At 49.5% G+C, this 23,614-nt stretch overlaps 1 protein-coding gene across 6 annotated transcripts in view; it reads right to left on the bottom strand.

The window, feature by feature from the left end:
• Positions 1-95: 95 nt before the first annotated feature.
• Positions 96-23,614, bottom strand: part of ankrd11 (ankyrin repeat domain 11) — a 45,990-nt gene continuing 22,471 nt past the window's right edge. For 2 of the 6 annotated variants that reach the window (XM_085907825.1, XM_085907826.1), the window contains exons 3-13: positions 18,214-18,359; positions 16,638-16,770; positions 13,129-13,302; positions 12,383-12,583; positions 12,152-12,294; positions 11,801-11,948; positions 7,223-11,711; positions 4,421-7,130; positions 4,243-4,341; positions 3,859-4,167; positions 96-3,737 (exon numbers count right to left, since the gene is read on the bottom strand). In XM_085907825.1, the coding sequence (XP_085763951.1) occupies positions 3,552-3,737; positions 3,859-4,167; positions 4,243-4,341; positions 4,421-7,130; positions 7,223-11,711; positions 11,801-11,948; positions 12,152-12,294; positions 12,383-12,583; positions 13,129-13,302; positions 16,638-16,770; positions 18,214-18,300 (8,679 nt within the window). In that variant the 5' untranslated portion in view covers positions 18,301-18,359 and the 3' untranslated portion in view covers positions 96-3,551. The remainder of the gene's footprint in view (positions 3,738-3,858; positions 4,168-4,242; positions 4,342-4,420; positions 7,131-7,222; positions 11,712-11,800; positions 11,949-12,151; positions 12,295-12,382; positions 12,584-13,128; positions 13,303-16,637; positions 16,771-18,213; positions 18,360-23,614) is intronic. The other 4 variants (XM_085907828.1, XM_085907829.1, XM_085907830.1 and 1 more) reach the window with 4 other exon arrangements.

The following is a 23,614-nucleotide window of genomic DNA, read 5'->3' as shown; positions in this document are numbered from 1 at the left end:
AAGCTCCAATTGGAAACTCGTCCCCTGTGTGTATCATGAGTGTTAAATGCAGCCTTTAAATCTTGCTCAAGACAAAACAAAAAAAGGGGGCATAGTTTTAATATTTCAAAATTTTATTAACGAACATAATCTCTGAGGAACAACAGCAGTTCTCGCGCTCTCTGTACATGCAACTGTAGAAAATAACAATTTTGAATTTGGACTTTTCAGTTTTAGTCTTATCCCCCCCCCCTGTCCATCCCCATTTCTGGTTCTCACATTATTTTTTTTCTTTTCTATTTTTTTTTTTTCTCCAGGAAATGAAAAACAGCTAGAAGGTGAAAGTACTGGATTTCTATGACAGCACTGACGATAGCATGGACAAGCCCTCAAATCTTAGCTGCTCCAACAATATGTACAAATAAAAAAATGTTACATTGTTACATGAGATCTACCTGCGGCGAGCGTCGTCTGCTCGTTTGTGTTAGAAGCTCACATTCTACACAACTTTTTCAGACTAGTACAAAGAAGAGGGTGCAAAACGTCCTGGGAGGTTTTATTTACACAACTATTTACAGTACGTCTCTTTCACGCATTACAAGGAGGAAAATTTACACAGCGGAGACCAACTTTGAACCAAAACATACAACAGGTGCCAGGAAAAAAAAAATAGATAATAAATAGGTTATTTCTCACCATTTTAAGAGTAGTTCTCCATGCTTTGTATTAGTCGTTGTCCATTCTAAAAAAAACCAAACAAACACACAAACAAACAAAAAAAAGGAACAAAGAAACAGCTACAGTCTGGGTTTGAATTTAAAAAAAAATAAAATAAAGGCTTGAAATTGTGATTCTATCGAATGGAAAAATAGCAATTATGTCTCTCTAAACCCAGTAAGAAAAATCAAAACAAATGTAAATGATGTGTGAATGTGAGGATTATAGAGGTAATATGTTGCTGACTGAGGTGGTGTCAGGCTCACATCTGCATCACCCACCCACCCACCCACCCATCCATCCATCCAACCAACCGCGTAACGGCTGCAGGGATGGATGGATGGATGGACGGCTCGGTAGCTATGGCCGATCATTCGATCAACCTCTTTCTTTTCGTCTATTGCTCTGCGGAACGACACGAGAGGGCTCTGCGGAAACGTCCGGGATGAATTGCACGCTCAACCGTCACCATTTCAAGCCTTTGCCGTTCAAATCAGTGATTGATTGCACGAGTAAAAAAACAAAGCCCGACAGACGGACAAAAGCAAAACACGGAGGACGTCTTGTAAACAATAGCGAGGGCGGACAAACGTAGTAACGGCTTTACATTCTGCTCGATAAGCACTGTGATTGACATGCCACTGGTGTTAGAAACAAAAACATCGACACAACGGGATAGAGAGTCAAAAGGACGCACAATCATTCTGTGACCCAAAAACACCAAACTTAACTTTGGAAGAAACCAACAACAAAGAAGTTGAAATATGACATGGTGCCAACCTGGAGGGGTGTTAACTATACTCTTAGCCACTTGTCTGCACAGTGTAATAGCGTCCCATGACACATCATAAACACAGCCATGACTCCATTGACTGACAGAAGGCCTTTGAATGAGAATACAAAAGAAAAGAAGCCAATCCACAAGGTTGATTTTTGTACGATTCCATTTGGGAGCTTTTTGGCGCCCGCCCGGAGGAGCTGCAAAAACAATGACAACACCTCCGGCGACCCATGTTCAATTATTGATTTGGACTCAGAAAAAAACAAGCATGTGATTTGAAGGCCGCATCCTGTACTAAGTCAAGAGTATTTAGTGTTCTAGCTCACTGGCGCCATCTTGTGGGTCAGCATTGCAATGCGTAAGGCTAAGCAGTATTGCGTTGAAAGGTTAGCATGGAATGAAACCTTGCAACGCTCTCTCATTTTACACGTGAAGTGAATATGATGGTTTTGGACAAGCCCATTTTGCAAAATGGAAAAAAAAAAAATTGAAACATGGCTCGACATCACGTATGCTTTCCATCCAAACAATAAATATCTCTGTGACTTTGCCCAACAAGGAGTACATTAGTTTTCACCGGAAAAGGCATTTTCTTGGTTGGAGATGACTCCGATATAATTGTGTAGTAAAGCAGTGAGTAATATTCCTCTATTTGTTAAATAAGTCCCGGTCTATTCGGCTACATGTGTGGGGTTGAGAAAGGTGTGGCTTGCTTGCTTGCTTGCTTGGGGGTTAAATCCAAAAGCGTCGTTTGCGAGTGACGGACGGCGATGTGGTACGACTTTGCCTTTCCAATACTGACAGAATTGAGTACATATTTGGCCCACGGATATGAGGGAGGGAGGGAAAGTGCTGCCCAAAAGTGAACTGTACATAAAAAGATACTTTTTATTTCTTTTCTTTTTCCTTACACTTACTTGAGTGATATTACAGTACATAGGTTATTTACAACTGTGCAGTAATGTGTGGCAAAATAAATTATCTAGAAGGCAGCAAGAATACATTGGTTGACGAATATAAAAACTGTACATCATTTACGGAATACAACTTGTGTTTTTTTTTTTTTCACTTTTCTTTTCTTTGTTTTCTTTTCCATTAAACTAATATTGGCTCTGTAGTGTTTCAAGTCACTTCCTCAGAAACAATGAAATGCCCAAGTAAAGAAATAGACAAAAACAAGATTTCTCCCCGCCCGCCCCGCCCCGCCCCGCCCGCCCGACTGACAAACAACAATTTCTCCATAGTCTCTTTGAATGTCAACATTCGTTCTGTTTGTTTCGTTTGCAGTCCGAGGCGCTCGGATGCGTTTCGCGGAGGGAGCCGGCCGGCGGGCGGGCGGGCGGGCCGAGAAGGTCTCTCCGACCTGACCTCGGGGACCCGCCGCCGCGCTGCTCCTCCTCCTTGCCTGGCTGAGAGGCTTGCAGACACTTGTATCCATCTGCCGTGTGGCATGGCAGCACCTGTGTCGCTGGAGATTCCCGCTGTGTCGTGGTCTGCCGGTGGATTCTCACACAAATCCACCGAGCGGTTGCACCAGGGTTTTGTTGACATCCTGATCTGACCTGACCTAACCTAACCTAACCTGACCTGCGCCCCGTGGCTCCATCGCTTTGCAGCTCCTTGCGTGGTACGTTGGGAAAGCTGCTCTGCTCTGCTCTTTGATGCTCCTCCCCAGTGGTCGTAGGTTTCATGAAGCAAAGCCCCAAAAAAATGAATGCAGAAAATAGATCTCTGTTCCCCCCCCCACCCCCACCTCCCATCCGGAAGGGAGTTGCGGGCCGGTGCCGGAAAGCAAAAAAACGCTTTCTGCTTTTCATGCTCTGATTCAAAAAGGAGTAAAAATCTCTGAGAATCAAAAGTGCAACTTGAGTATTTTCTTTACCCCGGTAAAAAGAAGTTTCCTTCTTCAAGGAAGGGAACCGAGAGCATGTTGTTGTTGTTGTTTCTTTTCTTTTTTTTTTTTTAATCTGCACTCTTCCGCTGTACGTTTGCTGTTTTCCTGTCTCAAATTTGCTAGCCCTTTCCATTTGTTCTCTCTGAGAAGAAGGGATCGGGAAAAAGGTAACGAGAGGCGTCACGCCGGCAGGAGGACAAAGTCGTCGTTGACATCAACCATTGGAACGTAGAAGGACGGCACTTCGTTGACGCACAGCGACTTATGCCCGGCGGGATCCAATTCCTGGACCTTCAACTGCCATTCCATCCTTTGCACGGCGTTGAGGGCCGCCGCCTCGTGCTGTTGCCGCATCAACAGGCACGTCTGACACACACAGACAAAGGACGACGCCGTCAAACGGACCGACCCGCCCCCAAATAAGTACATGAAAAAAAAACGACACATTTAAGGCAGCACCACACAAGTAGCGCGAGGAGATTCTTACCTTCATCCGGTCGTATTTATCGTCCACGTCCTGAATCCAGGAGATGAACTGCCGCGCGTTGAAACGATCTCTCACCGATTTGTTCTCGTCGCCCTGAGCGAGCACAGCCGGTTGGGGGAGAGTCAAACAAACGGCGGAGGTTCCTCTCGGGTACGCGACGGCTACCTGGCTCTCCGACGGCATGTTGTAGACTTCCGAGTCCAAAAGCATGGTGCAGGCGCTGAAGGGCACGGCCTGATTGGCGATGGTCCTCGCCGCTCTGCAGTGGACTCGTAACACTTCCTGCTCGCAAGAGACGATCAGCTTCTCCTGTGGACGGGAGGGAAAGCCGGCCAGCTCATTTCTGACCTCTCCGAGCAGAGCGCAAAGTTTTTGCGTACGTACCCGTTCGATGCTGTGCTGCAAGCGCAGCTTTCCTCTCACGGCCTCCTGCTGTCTGAAGAGCTCTTTCAAAGCCTCCGACAACGACGGCGGCGGCGCGATCTGTTAGCGGCAGGCGACAACACACATTACGCACGCGCAGATCCCGAAAGCCACGGCAAGGTTCTGCAGCTCCGCTTACCACCGGGATGTGAAGCTTGCTGAGGGGCTTGCCGTCCAGCAGATAGGAGCCGGTGTAGGTCACATACTCGGCGTAGCACTGAGGGGCCTGTGGAGTGATGTAGCACAAAATTTTCCTCTTTTCCTCAATCTTCTTCCTGATCTGCAGATACTCAAAGTAGGGGTTGGACCGGTCACTGTGGTAAGGCTCGATGTCATCCAACTTGATGGCGTTGACCACGACGGCCAGCGTCTGCTGGATCATCTCCCGGGTCTGCTGCATGGCCGTGTTCACCAGCTGCACCTGTACCTGCTGCGTGGTGGAACGGGGGAACTTCCTCTTGCGCGGGTGCTGGGTCTGAGAATCGTCTTCCTCTCCCGGGAGCGGACGGCCTTTGCTCGTTTTGCTCAGAACCACCGTGGGCGAGGAGCTCAAAGAAGCGGGTACGGACAGCGTCAGAGTGGAGTTGGATGGACTGGACGAGATGCTGAGCGACGGCTCTTTGTCCTTTTTCAGCGAGGAAAAGGCCAAGACCGAATTGGGAGTCGGCGTTCTGACCGGGAGAGCGTTGATGGTCACCACCGGGCTGATGGTCACGGACAGGGAGGGGGTCGAACACGTTGCGCTGGGAGGAGGAGCCAGAGCAGAGAGATGGTTCTTGGCCCGGTTGCGCGTTATCCTCTGAGGGATTTCATCCACCTTTTTGGGGACATCTGCGCTCTGGGCTACCGGGAGCGGCTTGGCTGCCGTCTCTTGAGCCTCCGGCCGCTCCAGGGAAGCGGGAGGACTGACGGCGGCCGCCGGGAGGTGAAGAACCCCGTCGGGTGATAACGATTCCCTCAGGGGCTCCGATACCTCCTCCCGCCTCACCTCCGGCTGGTCGACCGCCAGCGCCGGCGCGGTGTCTTGCGGCAAGCGCAAGGACTCGACGGCGGGCACGGGGTGAATCGGGACGTGATGGAGCTGGGCGGTCTCGGACGAATACGACGAGTCGGGATCCGAGTCGTCGGAGCCTCCGTAGGGCATTTTGCTTTCCGACACGACGCCGGGTTGCGTAAAAGCCAGAGGGATGGTGACCGGGACGCTCTGAGGCTCCAGGTCCATCTCTTGCCCAAAGGCGTCGTGAGACGGCGGGAGCGCTAGGTCTTGCACGGCAGGTTCCCCCGGCCTTTGGTCTTGAGCGGAGCACGCGGTCTCCAGAAGACCCGAATGGTCTACCTGCATTAAGTCCGGGTCGTCGACGTCCATCATCGTATGACGAATGTGACACTGTCCCGTCTTGTCCAGGTCGGCGAAATCCGACTCTCGGTGCTCGACGACGTCCGGCTTTTCCGGCAGCGGGAGGTCGGGCAAGGAGAACGGTCCGAGGTCATCTAGCTCATCCGCGTCGGTGGAGAAAGGATCCGCCCAAGGCACGACCGGCTCGGGCGCGACGGCCGAAGTCAGGTGGCCGTCGACGGCGGTGACGACGGGGCAGAAGGTATGCGCGCTCTGCCTCACGCCGGGCTCCTCGCACGGCGCTTCCGCGTCCATCTGCTGAGGAACCTCGATACTGGATTTGCTGCACTCCTGGAAGAAAGACTCCAGTCTGGTGGAGGATGAGGACGAATTCAAATAATTGGGCTCGTCGTTCAGAGCGCCGTCGGCTCTGTCCAGGGAAGGAATGTCGGCCACGGCCTCCTTCTGCTCATCAAAATCCTCGGGGTCTTCTTCCTTGTGCCACCGATTCCAGGCGGCGTACGGAGGCGTGACGGACGGGTGTCCGGACAAGTGCTGCAGATCGCTGTCCGAGTGAGAATAGGGGCTGGTGATCTTGGAGACGGCCGCTTCGATCTCCCCGTACGTCCGATGGGGAGATTTGAGGTCCACGTCGTGGTTCCAACTCATGCTGTGCTCGTAACAGTTCTCCCCGTGGCCGGCTTCGGGAAGCGGCGGAGTGAAACGGTGGACCTCTGGATCCGGTTGAGTGAAACGGTGGACCTCTGGATCCGGTTCTTCCGGCGACTCCACGTGCCAGCTCTTTCTCAAAGGCTCCTCAACTCGAGCGGGGAAGGAAGACGCCTCCCGCGTCGGCTGGCTCTCGAGCGCGGCGCAATGATCCTCGTCCGTGGGTTCTTCTAAGTCCAGGTCTTCCACTTCGTCGTCGTCGTCCTCCTCCTCCTCCTCCTCCTCTTCCTCGTCCCTTTCCTCGATGACGGACGGGGGGAGGTCCGAGAGGACCAAGTTGGGCTCGCTGTGGTGAGGTTCCGCTATGTCGTCGATGTCGAGCGGAGGCAGCGCGGCGGGCGCCGGCGTGGGCGGCGCGGCGATGTCGAAGCAGGGCTCCTGCGGATCGGGCCGGTGCACCGGCGTGGACGGCTTGGGCAAGTAGCCGCCGTAAACGCTATCGGAGAGATGCTCCGTCTCCGTGCAGGGCAGCGTCGGCATGGCCAGGTCCGCCGTCGGGTGGCTGGGCTCCATCAAGCCGATGGGAGAGAAATACGGCGAGGGCAAGCTCTGGAGTCGATCGGCGGCGCCGGACGATTTCTCTTCCGGAATTTGCGAAGCGCCGGCGTCGTCGAATTCGCCCGACGGGTCGTTACGCTGCCGGAGGAACTTGTCGGCCTCCATTTTGAAGTCTTCTTCCAGAGGTCTGCGGACGTCCGAGGAGGCCGAACGACCGATGAGCGGCAGCTGCAGGTTCTTGGCCGGGGTGGGGCACGTGCCTTCCTGGAAACCTTGCGAGTACCTGCTGGGGGACCACACAAAGACAACAAGATCATAATAAAAGGCTGGAGGCTACAAAATACAGAGGGGAGGGAACACATCGAAAGGAGGAAATACCTCTCAAAGAAGGACGGCGAACACGCATTCATGGACATGGTCATGGCCGAGGAGTTCTGGCAGTCCAGCCCGTCCAGCATGATGTCGGGGTAATCTTCGGCGCTGCAAGACGGCGTGCGGGGAGTCTGCATGACTTCCTCGTAACTGGGGCAAGAGATGACGGAGGTGGGCGTGGGCACGCCCGTGGGCCTGTTGTGTTCCGAGCGGGGCGAGGCGGGCAGGTTCTCTTTGATTTGATGTCCGGGCAGCCAGTCCTTGGCGTTGTGGCTGTCCGTCGCCGGTTGGAACTTGCGAGCGGGGGACACCATCTGCGTCGCCGGCAGGGCGGCCTCCTTGGGCGGAGCGGCGTCCTTGGGCAGGCCGGCGTCCTTGGGCAGCCCGACGTCCTTCAGCTTCTTCTCTTTGAGGTTGGAGTCCGGGCTGGTCAGGCCGCCGGCCAGGCCGCCGGCCAGGCCGCCGGCCAGGCCGCCGGCCAGGCCGCCGGCCAGGCTGGATTTCTTGGAGGAGGAGAGCTCCGCGCGGTTCTTGCGGGCTTCTTCGCTGGACTTGGTTTTGAGTTTGGGGTCTCCCGACTTGGGCCTGAGCTTCTCCATTTGTTTCATCCTCTCTTTATGCCTCTTGTGCCGCTCTTCGATTTCTTGGTCTTTCAGACTCAACATCTGACCAAAACTGGTCATTTGGTAGTCGCCGTCCACCAGGAGTTTTTCCCGCGGGCGTCCGTCTTTCCGTCCCGTGTCTTTGGACGGATTGAGCTTTTCGTTTTCATCTTTCGTTTTGGACTTTGCGTGATCTAAGCGGTTGTCTTTGTCCGAGGCGTCGCGGTTGCGCTCCTTTTTGAAGTCAAACTTGGGGCTGTCCTCTTTCGATCGCTCTTTCAGAAGGCTAATCTGAGGGCTGTCCTTCAATCCTTCTTTGGAGTGCTTGGACGAGCCAAAGGCGTCCAGGTGCTTGTTGCGCTCCTCCTTGATTTTCTCCTTGTGCTTCTCCTTTTTCTTCTTGTCCTTTGTTCTGTCGCTGATAACGGCGGCTCCGGCTTTGTCCTTCTTGGACATCTCTTTTTCAAACTCCAAGGTCTTGTCAAAGTCGTCCTCGCCGTCGCCCTTGCCGCCGTACGGGAAGGTGTACGGGTCGGCCTCCAGGGGCGTGGGCTCTTTGTCGAAGGGCAAGCTCTCGCGGCGAGCGTACACGTCTCGGATTTCTTCGCTCTTGTCGCGTTTGTCCTTCTTGACCTTCTCTTTGTCTTTGTCGTGGCTTTTCTTGGAAGACGAGGAGGAGGAATGGCGATGTCGTTCTTTCTCCCGGAACTTGTCCTGGGGCGTGCTTATGACGGCCGGAGAGTCCCTCCTGTCGTCGTCGGCGAGGCCGATGGAGTCGTAGTAGCCGGCGAGGACGACGGCGTCGTGGCCTCGGTCGGTGAAACTGTCGGAGGAAATGTCGCTGTTCTTGTCATTGGAGTCGTCCTTGTAGTCGTTCATGGCTTCTTCCTCCAACTTCTCCAGGAGGGACTTTTCGTTCTCGCCGCCGCCCTTGGAGGCTTTTCGCTCCTTGGGATTATTATCCGTCTTGTATTTGTTTTTGGTTTTCTCCTCCAGGAGCTTCTGCTTGGCTTTCTTCTCCTGGTTGGAGTCGAGCGACGTCCGCTCTTTTCGCTCCTTATGTTTGACATCGACGGATTCTTTCTTGTCCTTGTTGTGTTTCTCCAGGGAGCCCTTGCGCTCCCTGCCCGAGTCAAACGCGGCGGCGGCGGCGGCCTTTTCCTTCTTCTTCTCCTTGTGCTCTTTGGCCTTGTCGGCGCCGTGTTTGCTCTCCGATGATGTTTTCCTGACTTTGTCTGAGGGGAAGTGATCCAGATCCTGGTCCTGATCGGGCAGCGAGTCCTTTCGGACGGGGTCGGAAGCGTGCGAAAGAGCGCCGTTGTAAGCGTCGTCCTCGTCGTCGCTTTCGTCGGTGAAGATGTCGGCGATTTTGTACCAGGTTTTCTCTCGGATCTTCTCGGGCTTGCGTTCCTCTCGCTTGACTTCGGAGAAGTCCTTCTCTCGCTCGTTGTGTTTGTCTTGGCAGGCCTTCTCTTTCTTGTCCTTGCTCTGCTCGGAGGACATTTTTCGCTCTTTGTCTTTTGCGTGCGACTCTTTGTGTTTGTCCTTGGCGCCGTCCTTCTTGTCTTTGCCGCCGCGCTCGGCTTCCTTGTCCTTGGCCGTTTTTTCCGCCGCCATTTTGTCACTCCTGTCCTTCTCCTGATCGGCGGCGGCGGCGGCCCTGTCTTTCATTTTCTCTTTGTGCTTGTCGGCTTTTGTTTTCTCTCGCTTTTCCGTGGCGTCAAACTTCTTCTCTTTCTCCTTCCCCGAATGGTTGCGCTCGCGGGCGTCGCACGATTTCCCCACGGGCTCGGTTTCTTTGAAGAAGGAGTCGTTGGCGTAATCGTCTCGGAGCGACTCTTGCTTGACTTTGCCGTCTTTTCTCTCCTTGACCGAGTCGTACGAGCGATCTCGACTGTTGTCCAGGCCGTCCTTTTTGTCCTTGCCCGTTTCCGTGGATTCTTTCCTCTTCTTCTCCTTTTCCACAGAGTGGGCCGAGTTGATTTTTTGTTTGTCCGACCAGTCCTTCTTCTTTTCCAAACAGTCCTTGTCTTTCTTTTTGGAAGCGACGTCCTTGTCCGGTCTTTTGTCGGCGTGGTCGGATTTCTTGTCTTTGACCTTGTCCTTCCTCCTGGTCTCCTCCTTGACCGTCTCCACGATCAGCTTGACGGCGTTGTTGGCTTTGTACTCTTTGTACTCCTTGACGGGGGCGTCCCAGCTGTCGTCTCCGTAGAGGGACGAGTCGGAGGACATCTCGGAGCCCCAGCGGTCGTGATGCTCGTCCGAGGCGCTCAGCTTTGCGTCGTCCAGGTTGAGGAAACGGTTGTTGACGTCGTAGCTTTCGTAGTCGGGCTCCTCCTTGACGACTTTGTCTTTTTTGCACTTGTCCTCCTTGCCGCCTTTGTCCACCTTGAGATGCTTCTCCTCTTTCTGCTCACTCTTGCGGTCGGCTCGCGACTTCTCCTTGGACTTTTTCTTCTTCTCCTCTTTGTGGTTCTTTTGCTTGTCCTCCTTGGGTTTCTCCTTGGCGCTTCTCTCCTTGTCCGATTTGACGGGCCTGTCTCGCTCGTCCTTGTTCGTTTTGGCCGAGTCCTTGGATTTCTTAGTTTTCTCCTTTTCCGTGGTCCTGTGCGAGTCTTTTCCCGACGCCCAATCTTTGTCTTCCGACTTGCTTTTGGAGAGCCTTTCTTCCTTTTTGGAATGGTCCTTTTCGTGTTTGGACAGCTTGATCTTGCTTTCGGACTGCGATTCCGACTCGACGGTGATGGACTTTTGCCTGGAGTCGTCGAAATCGAACGAGTAGCTTTTGACAAACTTTTCGTTCATGTCCTGATTGAGCACCAGACTGGGAGCTTTGTCCTTCTCTTTGCTTTTGTGCTTGTGCTTGACCTTGTGCTTCTTCAGCACCTTGCCGTCCGTGTCCGTTTTGGAGACGGTACTGTCGGCGTTTTTGTACACGTCGGCGGCGTTTTTCTTTTCCGCTGTGCTGTTGTGCAAGTTGTTATTCTTCTTTTTGTTGTCTTGTCCTTTCCTCTTGACTTGCTTGACGGATTCCACGCTGGACTCGGTGGAAGAGTAGTCGGACTCGCTGGACAGACGGGTCCTGACGGAATCGGACAAAGAACTCACGTCGGACCACGTGGGAGACGACACTGTCTTCCAGCCGTCGGTCCTCCACTGCTTGGGGTGTTGTTCCGCTAACGACGGCGCTTGTTTCTGCGAATTCAAGGTTGCGTGCGAGGACGTGTTGAAGCCGCCGCCAGAGTCTTTTGCCATCATGGAAGACTCCTTGATGCTGTTTGAGCCTTTGTCGTCTTCGCTCTCCATATCGCCGCAGTCGGAATCGGACGTGCAGAATTTGTCGTTGACTTTGCTGAAGCGGACTTCTTTGCCGACGTTGTTTTTACTCTCCTTCTTCCTCTTCTTTTTGACTTTATTTTTCTCTTTGAGCTGTTTGGAAGTCAGACTCCCCGTCTCTCTCGTCTTGGCGTTTGTCTGGAGGGCCTGTTGGCGCGGCGTGGGCGCCGGCGTAAAACACAGCGTCCTGTCGTCCTCGTCCGAACTGTTGCTGTCCGAGATGATGCGCCTGACGGCTTTCTTTGGTGTGAGCGAGTTGCTTTTGGAATAGGTTTTCACCTCCATCTTGGGGATGGAGATGAAACTGTTGGCCTTGGTGACGGGGTCCTTCCGGAAGTCTTTTTTCAAGAGATGCTTATCGTCCACGGGGGGGACTCGCTCCTCCTCGTCATCTTCGTCAAATTCGTACTCGTCTTTGACGGGCGTGACGGCCGATTTGGGAGGCTCTAAAGTTTTCCCTTTTAACTTCAAGCCCTTCTCAAACTCAGAGTCTGTGTTATTGCCATCGACCGAGCTCGATGGGGCGCACGAGGGAACGTCTTCCTCTTCGGAAGATTCTGCGCGGGGCCAACGGAAAGAAAAATAAAAGCGAGGTTAAAAGACAAATAAAAGCGCTTTTGCTCAATGTTCACGTTAAACTACACACCTGACGAACTGTCTTCACTAGAGGTGTACGTGCCTTTCCCCAGCAGCAAATTCAGCATCGTTGGAGAGTTGGCAACATTCAAAGGCGTTTCACCTCTTCGGTTACTTTGTCGTGGGTCTCCGCCATACCGTAAAAGTAGCTTGACCACCTGAAATAAATCAAGTGGGCATTTTCAAAGGCCATTTTTCGGGACCGATACATTCAGAAATGGAATCCAAAACAACAACTTGGCTCAGTATTCAAGTGAGTTGATTAAAAAAAAAAAATCAAAAACTATTTGGTCAAATATTCAACTGAGTTGGAGTTATAAAAAAAAAAAAACAAAAAAAAAAAAAAAAACCAAACAGTCACCTTAAAATGTCCATTATTGGACGCATCGTGGAGAGGGGTGTCGTCATCCAGACCCTTGGTGTTGACCTCGGCTCCGGCTGCCAGCAGCTGCTTGGCCACGTCGTAATATCCCCGGTTGCATGCCTCGTGCAATGCGGTCCAACCTAAGTGCAAGCGGATGACGATATTTGTGCTGACACAAGCCAAGAGTTGCATCTGGCGCCAACTGGAAAGCGTCTCTCTCTCTCTCACCTGCAAAGTCCTTTACATTCACATCAGCTCCCTCGCTGATGAGCTCCTTGATGCGGCGTACCTCACCACGAATGGCCGCCCTGTGCAGCCGAGTTTCTCCTCTCTCATTTCTTTTATTGACTTTATCTTTGGTTTTGGATGCAGAGTTTGGCGTTCCCTTCTGACCTAGACTGGACTGTGACTGGTGCTTTGGTGTTGTGTCTGTTGACAGCAAAAGCACAACGTGTTACGATCGATACCGTGAACAGATCACGTGACTTGATTTGGGGTTTTTAAGGGGAGGTGGGGGGGTGGGGGGGGAACTTTTTGTTCTTCTAATGGGTGCAATACTGTTGTTTATCCTTTGGCCAGAGGGGGGCGACCTCGCACTAAGAATTGTCAAAAGCCTGAATTGGAGCTGATTTCACAACATTTGGAAGTGCTGTCATCGCACTGACACAAGTGAGTTTATATCTCAAACAGTCACGTGCCTTCCTATTCATTTACGTTTTCAAACGGGATTTGAAGGAAGAGCATTGACAAACACTGACAAATAAATATGTGACTGAGTGATTGATGATGTTTGTCCAACTCAACGTCTGTTGTGAATATTATTATTACATCAATAAGACAAGCAGAAAGTCTCAGGTTAAGACTAACTTGTAATGTACACGGTGGTGGCGGTCATTGCTATTCTGTAACGCTCACTTCCCCGCCCGCCCGCCCGGTGTGCAACACAAGACGTGGTCTCCATGATAAGCACGCACCTGGACTGTTTACGGACTCCTCGGCAGTCATTTGCATGAGCAGGGCCACCTGCTGCCGCTCGGAGAGGGGGTACCCTGCCCGGATGCCCGGCATCCCCATTCCAAACGGCAAGCCTGCCTTCCGGGTGTTTGTGGGCTCCTTTTTAATGCGCTTCCGCTCTGGACCTGGTTTCTCTGTGGTGAGGGGAGGAAAAAAAAACAAAAAGAAAAGATGTTGAATTTTGCTGGCTAACAAGGAGCCACAGGGATGAAGCGCGCTTTACTCATCAACTTCAACAAATTTCGTGGGTTCGTGTATCATTTGGACTGTTTTTATTATCATTTCAAACAGAACATTGGCGTATTCTCTGCTACGTTTCTTTTGGCAATATCGTGGCAATATTGATAACCGTGATCACTTTGGTCACCACACGTGTCATTTTGAATTTGCAGAAAAAAAGTAAAGATGAATAAGGAGAACCTACAAGAGATCTTTTATCAAATTACAATCAACAGTTGCAGAAAATTGTCTCCATCCCATTTTTCCTTTCAAAAAGGAGGCCTCAACGGGCCGCCGCGTGTTTATGTTTCTGAGCCAATCAGCACAAGTCAGGAAGAGGGCGTGATTTGGCGCTAGCACAGTTATTACGAAATCGAGTTGGTGTACTCTCAATTGGACACAGGCTCGCCAAGGTCACCGCATGCCTGCCTGCCTGCCTGCCTGCCTGCCTGCTTGCCAGCCTGAATGGAGACTCTGCTCTCCTCTTTCTTCTCTGGGACAAAAGCAGCTGCTCTACAAAAACACACCCAGCAATTATTTTCAGCAGCAACATAGCATCTGATGACCCTTGGTTAGGACTCCAGCAACTCATGATAAATGTAACATCTGATCTTTGAGCATATGAAACATTACAATTTAGAGAAATGTGATCCAACCGCAGAGTCAGAAACATTTTCCGCATCTGCAGAAACACTGGCGGACTTGTCTGAGCTTGATTTTTTTCCCCTGTGACTTTTCTCGTTACAACTCAGCAATGGTGACGTGGCCATAAACACTCAAATGATTTCAATCGCACCTCAGAAAGTTTTGTTGTTGTTGTTGTAAGGAAATGAGACATCCTGGAGTCACAAGTTAAAATGTGCTGAACTTTCAGGAACATCTGCGAACGCTTTAAGCTCCTGCGTTGCCACCCCCCTTTGATGAACCCTCCGATGGGCAGTCGCCATTTCGACACATTCCTTCTGCCGGGACTTGAACGGGGGGAACCACAGACAGCAGTCAAAACATGTTTTGGGAGCAGCAGAAGAGAGAAAGTGCTACGCTGGCGCTTTCCGACTGTGTTTACAACAGACTGCTAGCCTGAAAATTACTTGAATGCGGAAAAACAGAGGAAATCGTCGACCAAGCTCGGAGGCATCGGCACGAAAGAAAGAACGGCAGCTACCAGTCTGTAAATCAGACGACTGACCAAATTTTCATTTGATGACAATTCTATCATGAGGTCATTTCAAGCCATTTCATTTTCCGATGTTTGTATTCCTAATCATTGAAGACTGCAATGTTGAGTAGCATCTGATGAATTGTTCAGCCCCAGGGAGAGCGAAAACACAGGTAAGTTTTCAATACGGGAGGGAGACAAAAAATACAAGGCTAGCATAAACACTAGCTCAGGGAGCTAAAGCTTTCTGCCACGAAGAACTGCCTTAACCAGCTTGACCACATATGTTTGACCGCACGCGCGCACGCCACATCACAGACAATGACTTGCTTGGGGAACTCAAATGATCAAAACAGGAAGTCGAGGCAGAAGAAACGGGAAATGGCTAACAGGATGTTTTTTCAACGCTTTGCACTGAATACGAGAGTCCCGGTGCGCCGGACAAGTCGACGTCGAGCGCCGCTACAAGTTGGATCGGAGCAAGAAACAAAGGACAAATGTTTGGATGTCAGAGCGGAACCACGGGCGGGCTACGGAGCATCATAAATCACTGCTTCCTTCAGTCACATACCGTGACCGAGTCTTGTAGCCACATTAAAGCTAGATGGACTACGTCACATACCGTGACCGAGTCTTGTAGCCACATTAAAGCTAGATGGACTACAGTTTTGCAGCACCAGAAGCGAGATGCTAACACACCGATAGAGGAGCTCAAAGAAGGCTGTCACGACAGAAATGGCCAAATCTCGCCTGCCTATTTCAAGAAAGATGTTAGCAAAACCATTGCAAGACGCTTCATCATGCAGCAAGATTCAAATACTGATATTTGGATTCTGAATATGGAAACTCCTCCCTGACTCTAGGGGGAGCTGTGGTGCTGGTGACTCAAAGGAGAAGGAATGAGTAAAGTTAATGATTCAAGATATATGCACATATATATCGATGGAGTAAGGCGAGGTTCACAAATACACCCGGCCCAACAACAATGTTTCCAATGAGAATGTTTCTGCTCCAGTTCTTGCTTAGCTGGAAAAGTGGTCAAAATCTTCCATGTCCCCTTTTCTCAGTATGTGGCCGTTTGCACATTGATCTAATTTAATCACGTGTCATTACGGTAATCACGAGTGAAGCATGCTCAACAGTGAATATATTTGCACTCTCCACCCGCACGCAGTATACGAAGAACAACAAAAGTGCATTTTTGAACGGACCTGACCATATCTCCAGCGCGCAATTCATCTCCCATCAAATCACAAAGGAGACGAGCAATGAGATGTGGCGTGGTAATGGCCGTGACATATCAGAGTTGCCGTTCATGTTAGAGGGGGAAGAAAGACGGTGGGTGACATGGCAGGGCAACCCTTTGAAAAGGTCAGGCAAAGAGAATAGAAAACACACACACGACTCAAATGCATCAGTGGAAGAAAAAACTAAAATTCTCCCAATCTGACTCAAGTAGCATCGTGTGCAGATGCTAGCAAATGATTAAGAATCAGCAATTTGGAAAATACCTGAACATGCCAACGTGCACTCCGATCCAACAATGACATACAAACACGCAAGAGAAGTCTTGATAAATGTCACAAGTTACAACTCCAAAGCAAATTGACACAAATCTTGACCCAAAACACACGCACACAGGCATGCAATTTTCCATTTTTGACTGGAATGAAAAGCTTTGCTAACGTGTAATTACTGAACATAAAGCAAAGTAGCTACTCAGCCAAAGCAGATGATGAAGGCAGTTAGCAAAGCCTCTGAGCTGGAACATTATTAACAAACTAAGCCCCCCCCCCCCCCCCCCAAATGCCAAAGTCAAACAAGCACTACAAGCGCTACTTCTACTTCCTTTGCTAATTAAAGAAAACACAAAGCCTAGCCTTAGCAAAAAGCCAGGCCCGGTCAGGCTAGCGTGCTCCACAAATTCAATGTGCCATGATCTGAAATCGGACGACTTCCAAAGTAAAAGCAAAGATGTCGGAAATCAATGCAAGGATGAGTGTTGCAGACTCAAAATCAAACTTTCCGTCATCAAATGAGCAAACGAGAACCGTGTGACTGCATTGTCAGCAAAGGAGAGTGGTCCCTTACCTGAGTCCGAGTCTTTCTGGTCTCCATTTGCTCCGGTTGTGAACGGCAGTTTTCTTTTCGAGGCCTTCTCTTTCATCTCTTTAACCCCATCGCTGCGATCCAATTTGGGAGTCTTATTTGACAACACTTTTTCCTGTGAACGACACCCGTCGGAACGGAGCGTTAATGAACACGGGTAACGGAAAAAACTTTGCATTGGCAAACAAGAGTCAAGTATTTTGCATGACGATGAATGAAGGTTGTAGCAACCCATTTTTGTGCTTATTGAGAGGGCAGAAATGCGGGCCTAGTCATTCTTATGATCATCAATATTATTATTATGGCAGACCTTTATAACTACAATCTCGATTGTATTGCATTGTTATTTCTTTATGGAGAGGGCAGAAATGTGGGTGCAGTCATCATTATTATTATGAGGGCAGGCACTGATCACAACAATTTAGATTGTATTTTTGGGGGGTACAGATTGTGGTAAAAATTCCAAGTTGACTTTTGACTGAAGAAATAGGACCGAGAAGCTTCCTCAGAGGTGGTTCTTTTGGATCGGGGTGATTGTGTTCTTTGCACGCGCGCATCACCTCCTCAAGCACATTATGCGTTTGCATGTTTTCGATTATGCGGTGGCTCTCTCAACTCCTCCTTCTTCTTGCCCTGCCCCGGTCGGTCACAAGACGATGATGTCATGGTACAGTAGAGCGAGAGCGACGCTGTTCAGCAAACTCATCTCTCAGCCTCCGGTACGCTCGGCAATACGACTCAAGTTGTATTTGAAGCAAAAAAAAAACAAAACAAAAACCACCGCACGCAGACGCAAAAAAGTCGAAAACGTAAGACGCATTTTTCAAGATATTTTGATGTTTCTTTTTAAAGCTGCGACTGGATGTGTGCCTTCTTCACGTGACACCTTGCGCTCTGCTCTTCGGCAATGGCTGCTTTTTTTCCTTTTCGTTTCACTCTGCTTTCCACCCGCCCGTGAGTGTGTGCGCTTCAGCCCTCCCCCCCATGCCAGAGTCTGATGCAATCCTTTGCAGAGGGTTGTAAATCTATGCCTGCATAAGCTGCACCTCTCCGCCGTGCCTTGCTTCCAAGTTGTTGCTGCCACCGCCGCCGCTTCTTGTATTAAAACGGCGGACGTGGGCTTCTTAGGATAATACCACGACCGCACGTGTCAAATTGGGAAAATGCTTTGAATACACGCTAAGGGTGACGCTGAAATTCTTACCATTTGGACAATTTGGATGGATTCATCAATCATCAACAACAATTGCACATGACAATAAATATGTGAATTACATTTGACCCAACGTTGTTTTTTTGTCAATCGAGAAAAATCAAGCAAAAACAAAAAAGTCAAATTTTGTGGGTTGAGTTTTGAACATCATGATTTATTCTTAGTGTTTGACCAAAATACCCTTCATTTGTTGTTTTTTTCCCCCCCCTGAATTTAAACGACCAAAGCTTGGGAACTAAGAAGCAAAAGGGAGCTTACAAAGTTTCACATTCTGTAAATAGATGACACAGAAATGTAAATTTGTGGCTGTTTTTGGTTTGTGCCTGCGGTTTTTGTCACGCTTACCTTCTTCCCACCCTGCTTTTCCACCATGTCGGTGTTAAGTGGGAAGTGGTCCAGCTGGGGGGTTTTAGAACCCCCACCTTTGGGCATCGTTCAGCTCTCCCCACGCCAAGCTTCATTCACGCTGCCATTGCATCGTCATCAACCGTCTGGAGAGAGGGGGAAAAAAGAGGGGGGGGGGGGGGAGGTTATCACCTGACCGCTTGAGCTTTCACATTTTGATAGAAACGCCAGACAAGCGCAAATTGAAGTCATTTCAAGCCCTTGCCAGTGAAACCATTCAAATTTTTCAGAAAGATTTGCTTCATGGTCCCACGTTGCAAAGAAATACTTTGGAGTTCGTCAAGACACGCAAGCGTGAGACAACATTTGTGGCGATCCTTCTTATAGATCACACCGTAGGCTGCGCTATTCCTCCATTGTTTACTATCCGCTACCTTTCCTCGGTGAGGAGAAGTCTTGTGCTTCTCAGGGTCATGAATTAATCATGCTTTTCGTCCCTCGGCTCCCTCCCCCTCGCTCTCTCTGTCTCTCTCTCGTTTGACTGCATCCAACGATAATCATCCTTGTGACTGAGCGAGTGAACAGATGAGACCGCGGCCGCATGGTTGTTTTTCTCCCCCCCTGCGTTCGGAGACACTGGCGCTCCTATCCTCGCTGGCGTGGCTTCCATCTCGCCTACCCCCACAGCCTCCTTGTCTTCCTTTTGCAGTTATCCTATTCAAAGACTGCTATTTATATCGCCCCCTCCCCCGTCAAGTCAAAATAGAAAAGCAGCCAAGCGAGAGATGCCAACAGCTCCCGAGCTTGAACCGCTCGCTCCCCTTTTGCTGGTGCGCGGGACACCAACGGGACACATCAACTCCTGCAATTATGTTCCACAAGCAAAGGTTTGCGTACAAAAATCAAGCACGGCCAAAATCTCTTGCTCCTGCTCGAGCTTTGCTTCACCGGTTAAGCCGCAATAACTAGCGTGCTACATGTGCAGTTGCTAGGTGAATTGACTTTCACGTTTGTGATATTAACATGATTTGGTGGTGTTAGAGCAATACGACGGATGCTCATTGATCATCTGTATGTAAGATGTTCCTGGCTGGCAAACAAAACAAATTCATGGCCCGCTGCCAGGGATAAACCTTAGAAAGTTGGATATTTAATGACCGGCTGATGCATGTATTGCTCATCAACTGGTTCAAGAAAACAAAAACAATCGATTTGGCAAGACACTTGCGGCATGGACAACCACAAGATCAGCAGAAGCATGTAAAGCACGTCTTGAGGAAATAAATTAAGAATGTGAAAAGTCAGTAGTCCCAACAGTAGTTGAGCAATGTGGCGACCTACATTTTTAATACTTTGTGCCTGACGTGAGCAGCGATTAGCGGTGGCCGACGAACCAGAGAAGCGACGGAGCTTCTCGCCATAGTTTCTCTGGCACGCACCTTTCTCCCAAAGTTGCATTATCTCATCTTCCCGGAGCCACTCCCTCTGCGGTCAGACAGAGGCCGCCTGGCCAGCCCGGCCAGCCGTCAGCATATTGCAGCATGCGCCTCTCGCGCGTTAGAGTAGCGGTTGAGTTACTCAGCTAAATCAACAACAAGCTAGCTCATCTCCAAACTGAAGACTTGAAAACAAAAATGGCTGACATGCTTCAGATGAACATGTCACTTTTCAACTTCCAAGTCAGCAAACATGAACATGATGTCACTGTTTACTTATGACGATCTACTTTGGGGTTGAGATCTAACCGGCGTTCTGTTTACGTATGTTTTACACGGCATTAGCTTGCCATCCCCGAGCGCACTCTGCGTAGGGCTAACATTGCGACAAGAAATGGGTTAGAAAGCCTCGTCGTGTTGTTGGCGATCTTATTTTACTTGTCATTAATTCAAACTAGGCAATCTCGCTGCTATGTACGAGGAATGCTAAATGCTCCTGGCAGGATTCTGTTGACAAACATGAATTTATTGATCATGAACATCTCAAACGGGAATATTTTGGATGCTGCTTTGTTGACTCTTTGATATTCTTTTCTTCAAATGTATTAAGGGTAAAAACTGTAAAAACAGTTTGGGCTTTGAGACTGCACATACATGATATCATTGTAAACATCACAGAGTCTCATAATATCATGAAAAATAGCAGTTGTTTGCTCTAAGCATATGCCAGCCCCTCCATCTATCCATCTATCTGTCTATCTGGTGATTGTGGGTGTACCTCCAATTTTCCACAGTGACAGCTGAGCAGCGCGGCAGCTGCATCCAGGGATGGGCTTGTTGTTCTCCCTACGTTACGTGCGTACCTCGCTTGCTGATACCATGACTAGCATGGTGGTGTGTCTCCATACATATATAAATTCCAGTATATGTCGCGATGCTGCATTTCATGTCGATCGGGTCTCAAAAGGCTTCCAATGGTATCCAATTTTGAAAATAAGTACATAATTAGCCAAAGGCAATGGTGTGTACTTTTGACATGGTATGATTCTTTTCCCACACAATTTTCTTTTTATCTAATTCACGAAAATTTGGTGTGAAATTTACAAAAAGAAAGATTTCATCAAAGGCAACGGATCTTCCTGAACGTTGCGGCCTTGTAACGCTTGTGGCGGCAGCGCGGGGAAAGCGAACCGGAGAGGGAGGGACAAGAGCGGCAGAGCTGGCCTGTTTGGTGTGCAAATAGAGGCAGCCAGGCTCAGCTGCTGTATCCTGGCAACCGGAGCACACAGCTCAGTCCCTGACCCGGGCGGGCCCATTCATTTCACCGGAGACCCGTGCAGACAAATAAAACCAAGGCTGACACATGAGCACATGACAAAACCTATACAGGCACTGTGCATCAAAAGGAACGCCAGGTTGCGCATGCAGCCACCTTCTGAATCCGCTTCAAGGAAGGGACGGACGAGACGGACGGGTGACTCTTCAGGAAAAATAATACCTTCAATAGCCAATGCAGTATTTTTGCCAAAGCGACACTTCTGGAGTTATGACAAGCTCGTTTTCGTCGTGTGTGTGATACTGGCGCACGACAACAACACGGACACAGAGCAGCCTTTGGCAATTATGATGATGACGCAACTGACAATATGTATTTTTGATGACCTTGGACCCTGCACGCACGCACGCACGCACGCACGCAAACAAGTATCTTGGCCTCGCCCATTGCAACGGCTGTGCGTGAACTCGCAACATAGCCGCCCCTGCTGTTTGACCACGATGGCTCTACGGCGGAAAAGAGAATCCACTCCCTTGATGGCATTTCCTATGCGGAGCACGTCCGCTTCTCCGTTTCATCCAATAAGTGGCGGCCGGGCGTTTGGATCCCGCTCGCCGCTCTGCTAAATCACGCCGTCTTTGTCGGCGACCTCGCTAAGGTAGTGGCAGGCGCATACTTATATGCAGCAAGAATGCAGGAAAGTGTTTATGGCTTTCTCCTCTCCATCAGTGCTCTGCCCCCCCACCCCACCTCCAATTTCTTCAACCTCTCCTCGCTGAGTACTTTTCTTTCATCTGCTTTGTTCCTCTCTATTCTCAACATCTCTCTCCACTCTTGCCACAGAAACACGCGGCCGCATACACACGCACGCACGGAAAGCCTGTTGCCTAGCAACTCAGGGACGAGACAGATGCAGACATATCAGATAAGCTAGTAAAATAGCCGAAAACGAGGTGAGGAAATCTCTCGCTCAGAAGAATGCCTTGGCAGGACAAATTCTCAACAATTCCATCAATTTTCGACCTTTGAGTCAGTGAGCAAAAACCGTCGTTTGTGTTGGGACAATTACAATTCTTCTAATAAGACGAAAAGAAAATATGGTGATGGCAATGTCCTAGCACCTGCTTATGTTTTTTTCCCAATAAAATATTCAATGGATAAAAAAATAATTGTAGCCTTTTTCATGGTCATTATTTTTTAATGGTTAATAAAAAAGATCAATAAGTATTCCCATAATTAAGGAAATTGTTACACAAATGTAACTAATCAGATTTTTTGATTCATGGATGGAATAACGGATAGAATGATCAATTTCAAAAAGATTTGCTAGCCTTACGCCGCATAAACCGAAACTTAAACTAAGCTAGTGCTGCGCCATTTTGCAATGTTGCCACTTGTTGTAAAAGAAATCCTATTAAATATTGCCCATACCAAACATACACATTTGAAATCATTTGTCACACATTGTGAGTGACAACAGCAAATTCAAGCAAACTTCCAACATCGGTGTTGGAACATAGCAAGATCTGGATAACCAACCGGCAGCCAGACTGACAATTTGGCAACAACAGAGAAAGGAAGGAATCAACAAAACATTTCTTGAAAGGCATCAGTAAGTGGGTGCAGCCTAGCTGGGGACCAAACAGAATGTTAATGCTGTCCTGGTGCAGAGGGGTGGCGAGAGACTCGGGCTCTCGGATGAATTATAAATCGCTGGGCAGGGCAGGGCAGGGCAGAGCAGGATGGAGATGACGCAAAGTTGGACGAATGAAAGTTTGTGAACGTTTGCGGCTCCTTAAAGAACAATCTTGAGCCGGCCGGTGCGAGGAGCAACGGGCAAGTGCGCAATTCTAATCAGTGACCATCGACAGATAACCATGCTAATGTCGGAAGAGCTCGGCGAGGGGACAAACTACTCGAGAATGTAGCGGCCCACCGCACGCATTGGTGAGGGAGCGACTAGCGCGCAAGTTAAGTGAAGAGAAGGAATTCATTTAATTAGCGGTATGGCCAGGCGGTGTCATTTGCGAGACCACGGCACGCTCTGACTTCCATATTGTTTGCGATGACGGCGATGAGCCAAAGTAGACCGCGTCGGCTATTATTAAGTCAAAAACAGCATTTTGCACATTTTTCATCTCCAAGGAATTGTGTGCCCATTCGTGGAAAAAGGACTGATGATGGTTACAATCGTTTCAATGGCAAGCAAAGACTAAAAAGTGTCAATAATGTCAACAACATTCATGTGATCGAGCAAAAATGCCCGACGTTTTTTTTTTTTTTTTAAGGGATACATATAGATTAGTCGCATCTTCCATCAGTCCAAAATAGTCTGGGGCAGCCACAACAAATGACTAATTGACAATTATTGAAATAATCGTTAGTGCGACGGCAAAACACGAGGTCAACCAAAGCAAGCAGAGTGCCGTTTTGAAGCAGCGTTTGTTTATCTCTGAAGACGAGCGGCGAGCATATTTGTTGTCCCTTTCCACGATGGAAACTGCAGTAATTGAAGGTGCCTCTACCCGGAGGGAATTGGTCTTCCGGTGTTCAAGGGATCCTTTTTTTAGCATCTGCGACATACGCACGTTCACTTCCAGACAACAACCCAAAACACATGCGTGCAATTGTGCCAATTAAAGCCAAAGCAGAGTGCAACATTAACACAGAGGTGCCAAAAGAGCTTCCA

The sequence above is a fragment of the Syngnathus leptorhynchus genome, chromosome 3, assembly GCF_054491065.1.
Source record: "Syngnathus leptorhynchus isolate UIUO chromosome 3, UIUO_Slep, whole genome shotgun sequence".
Classification (NCBI taxonomy): domain Eukaryota; kingdom Metazoa; phylum Chordata; class Actinopteri; order Syngnathiformes; family Syngnathidae; genus Syngnathus; species Syngnathus leptorhynchus.
Note: the sequence above shows the minus strand (reverse complement) of the source record. Positions and strands in the feature narration are given on the sequence as shown.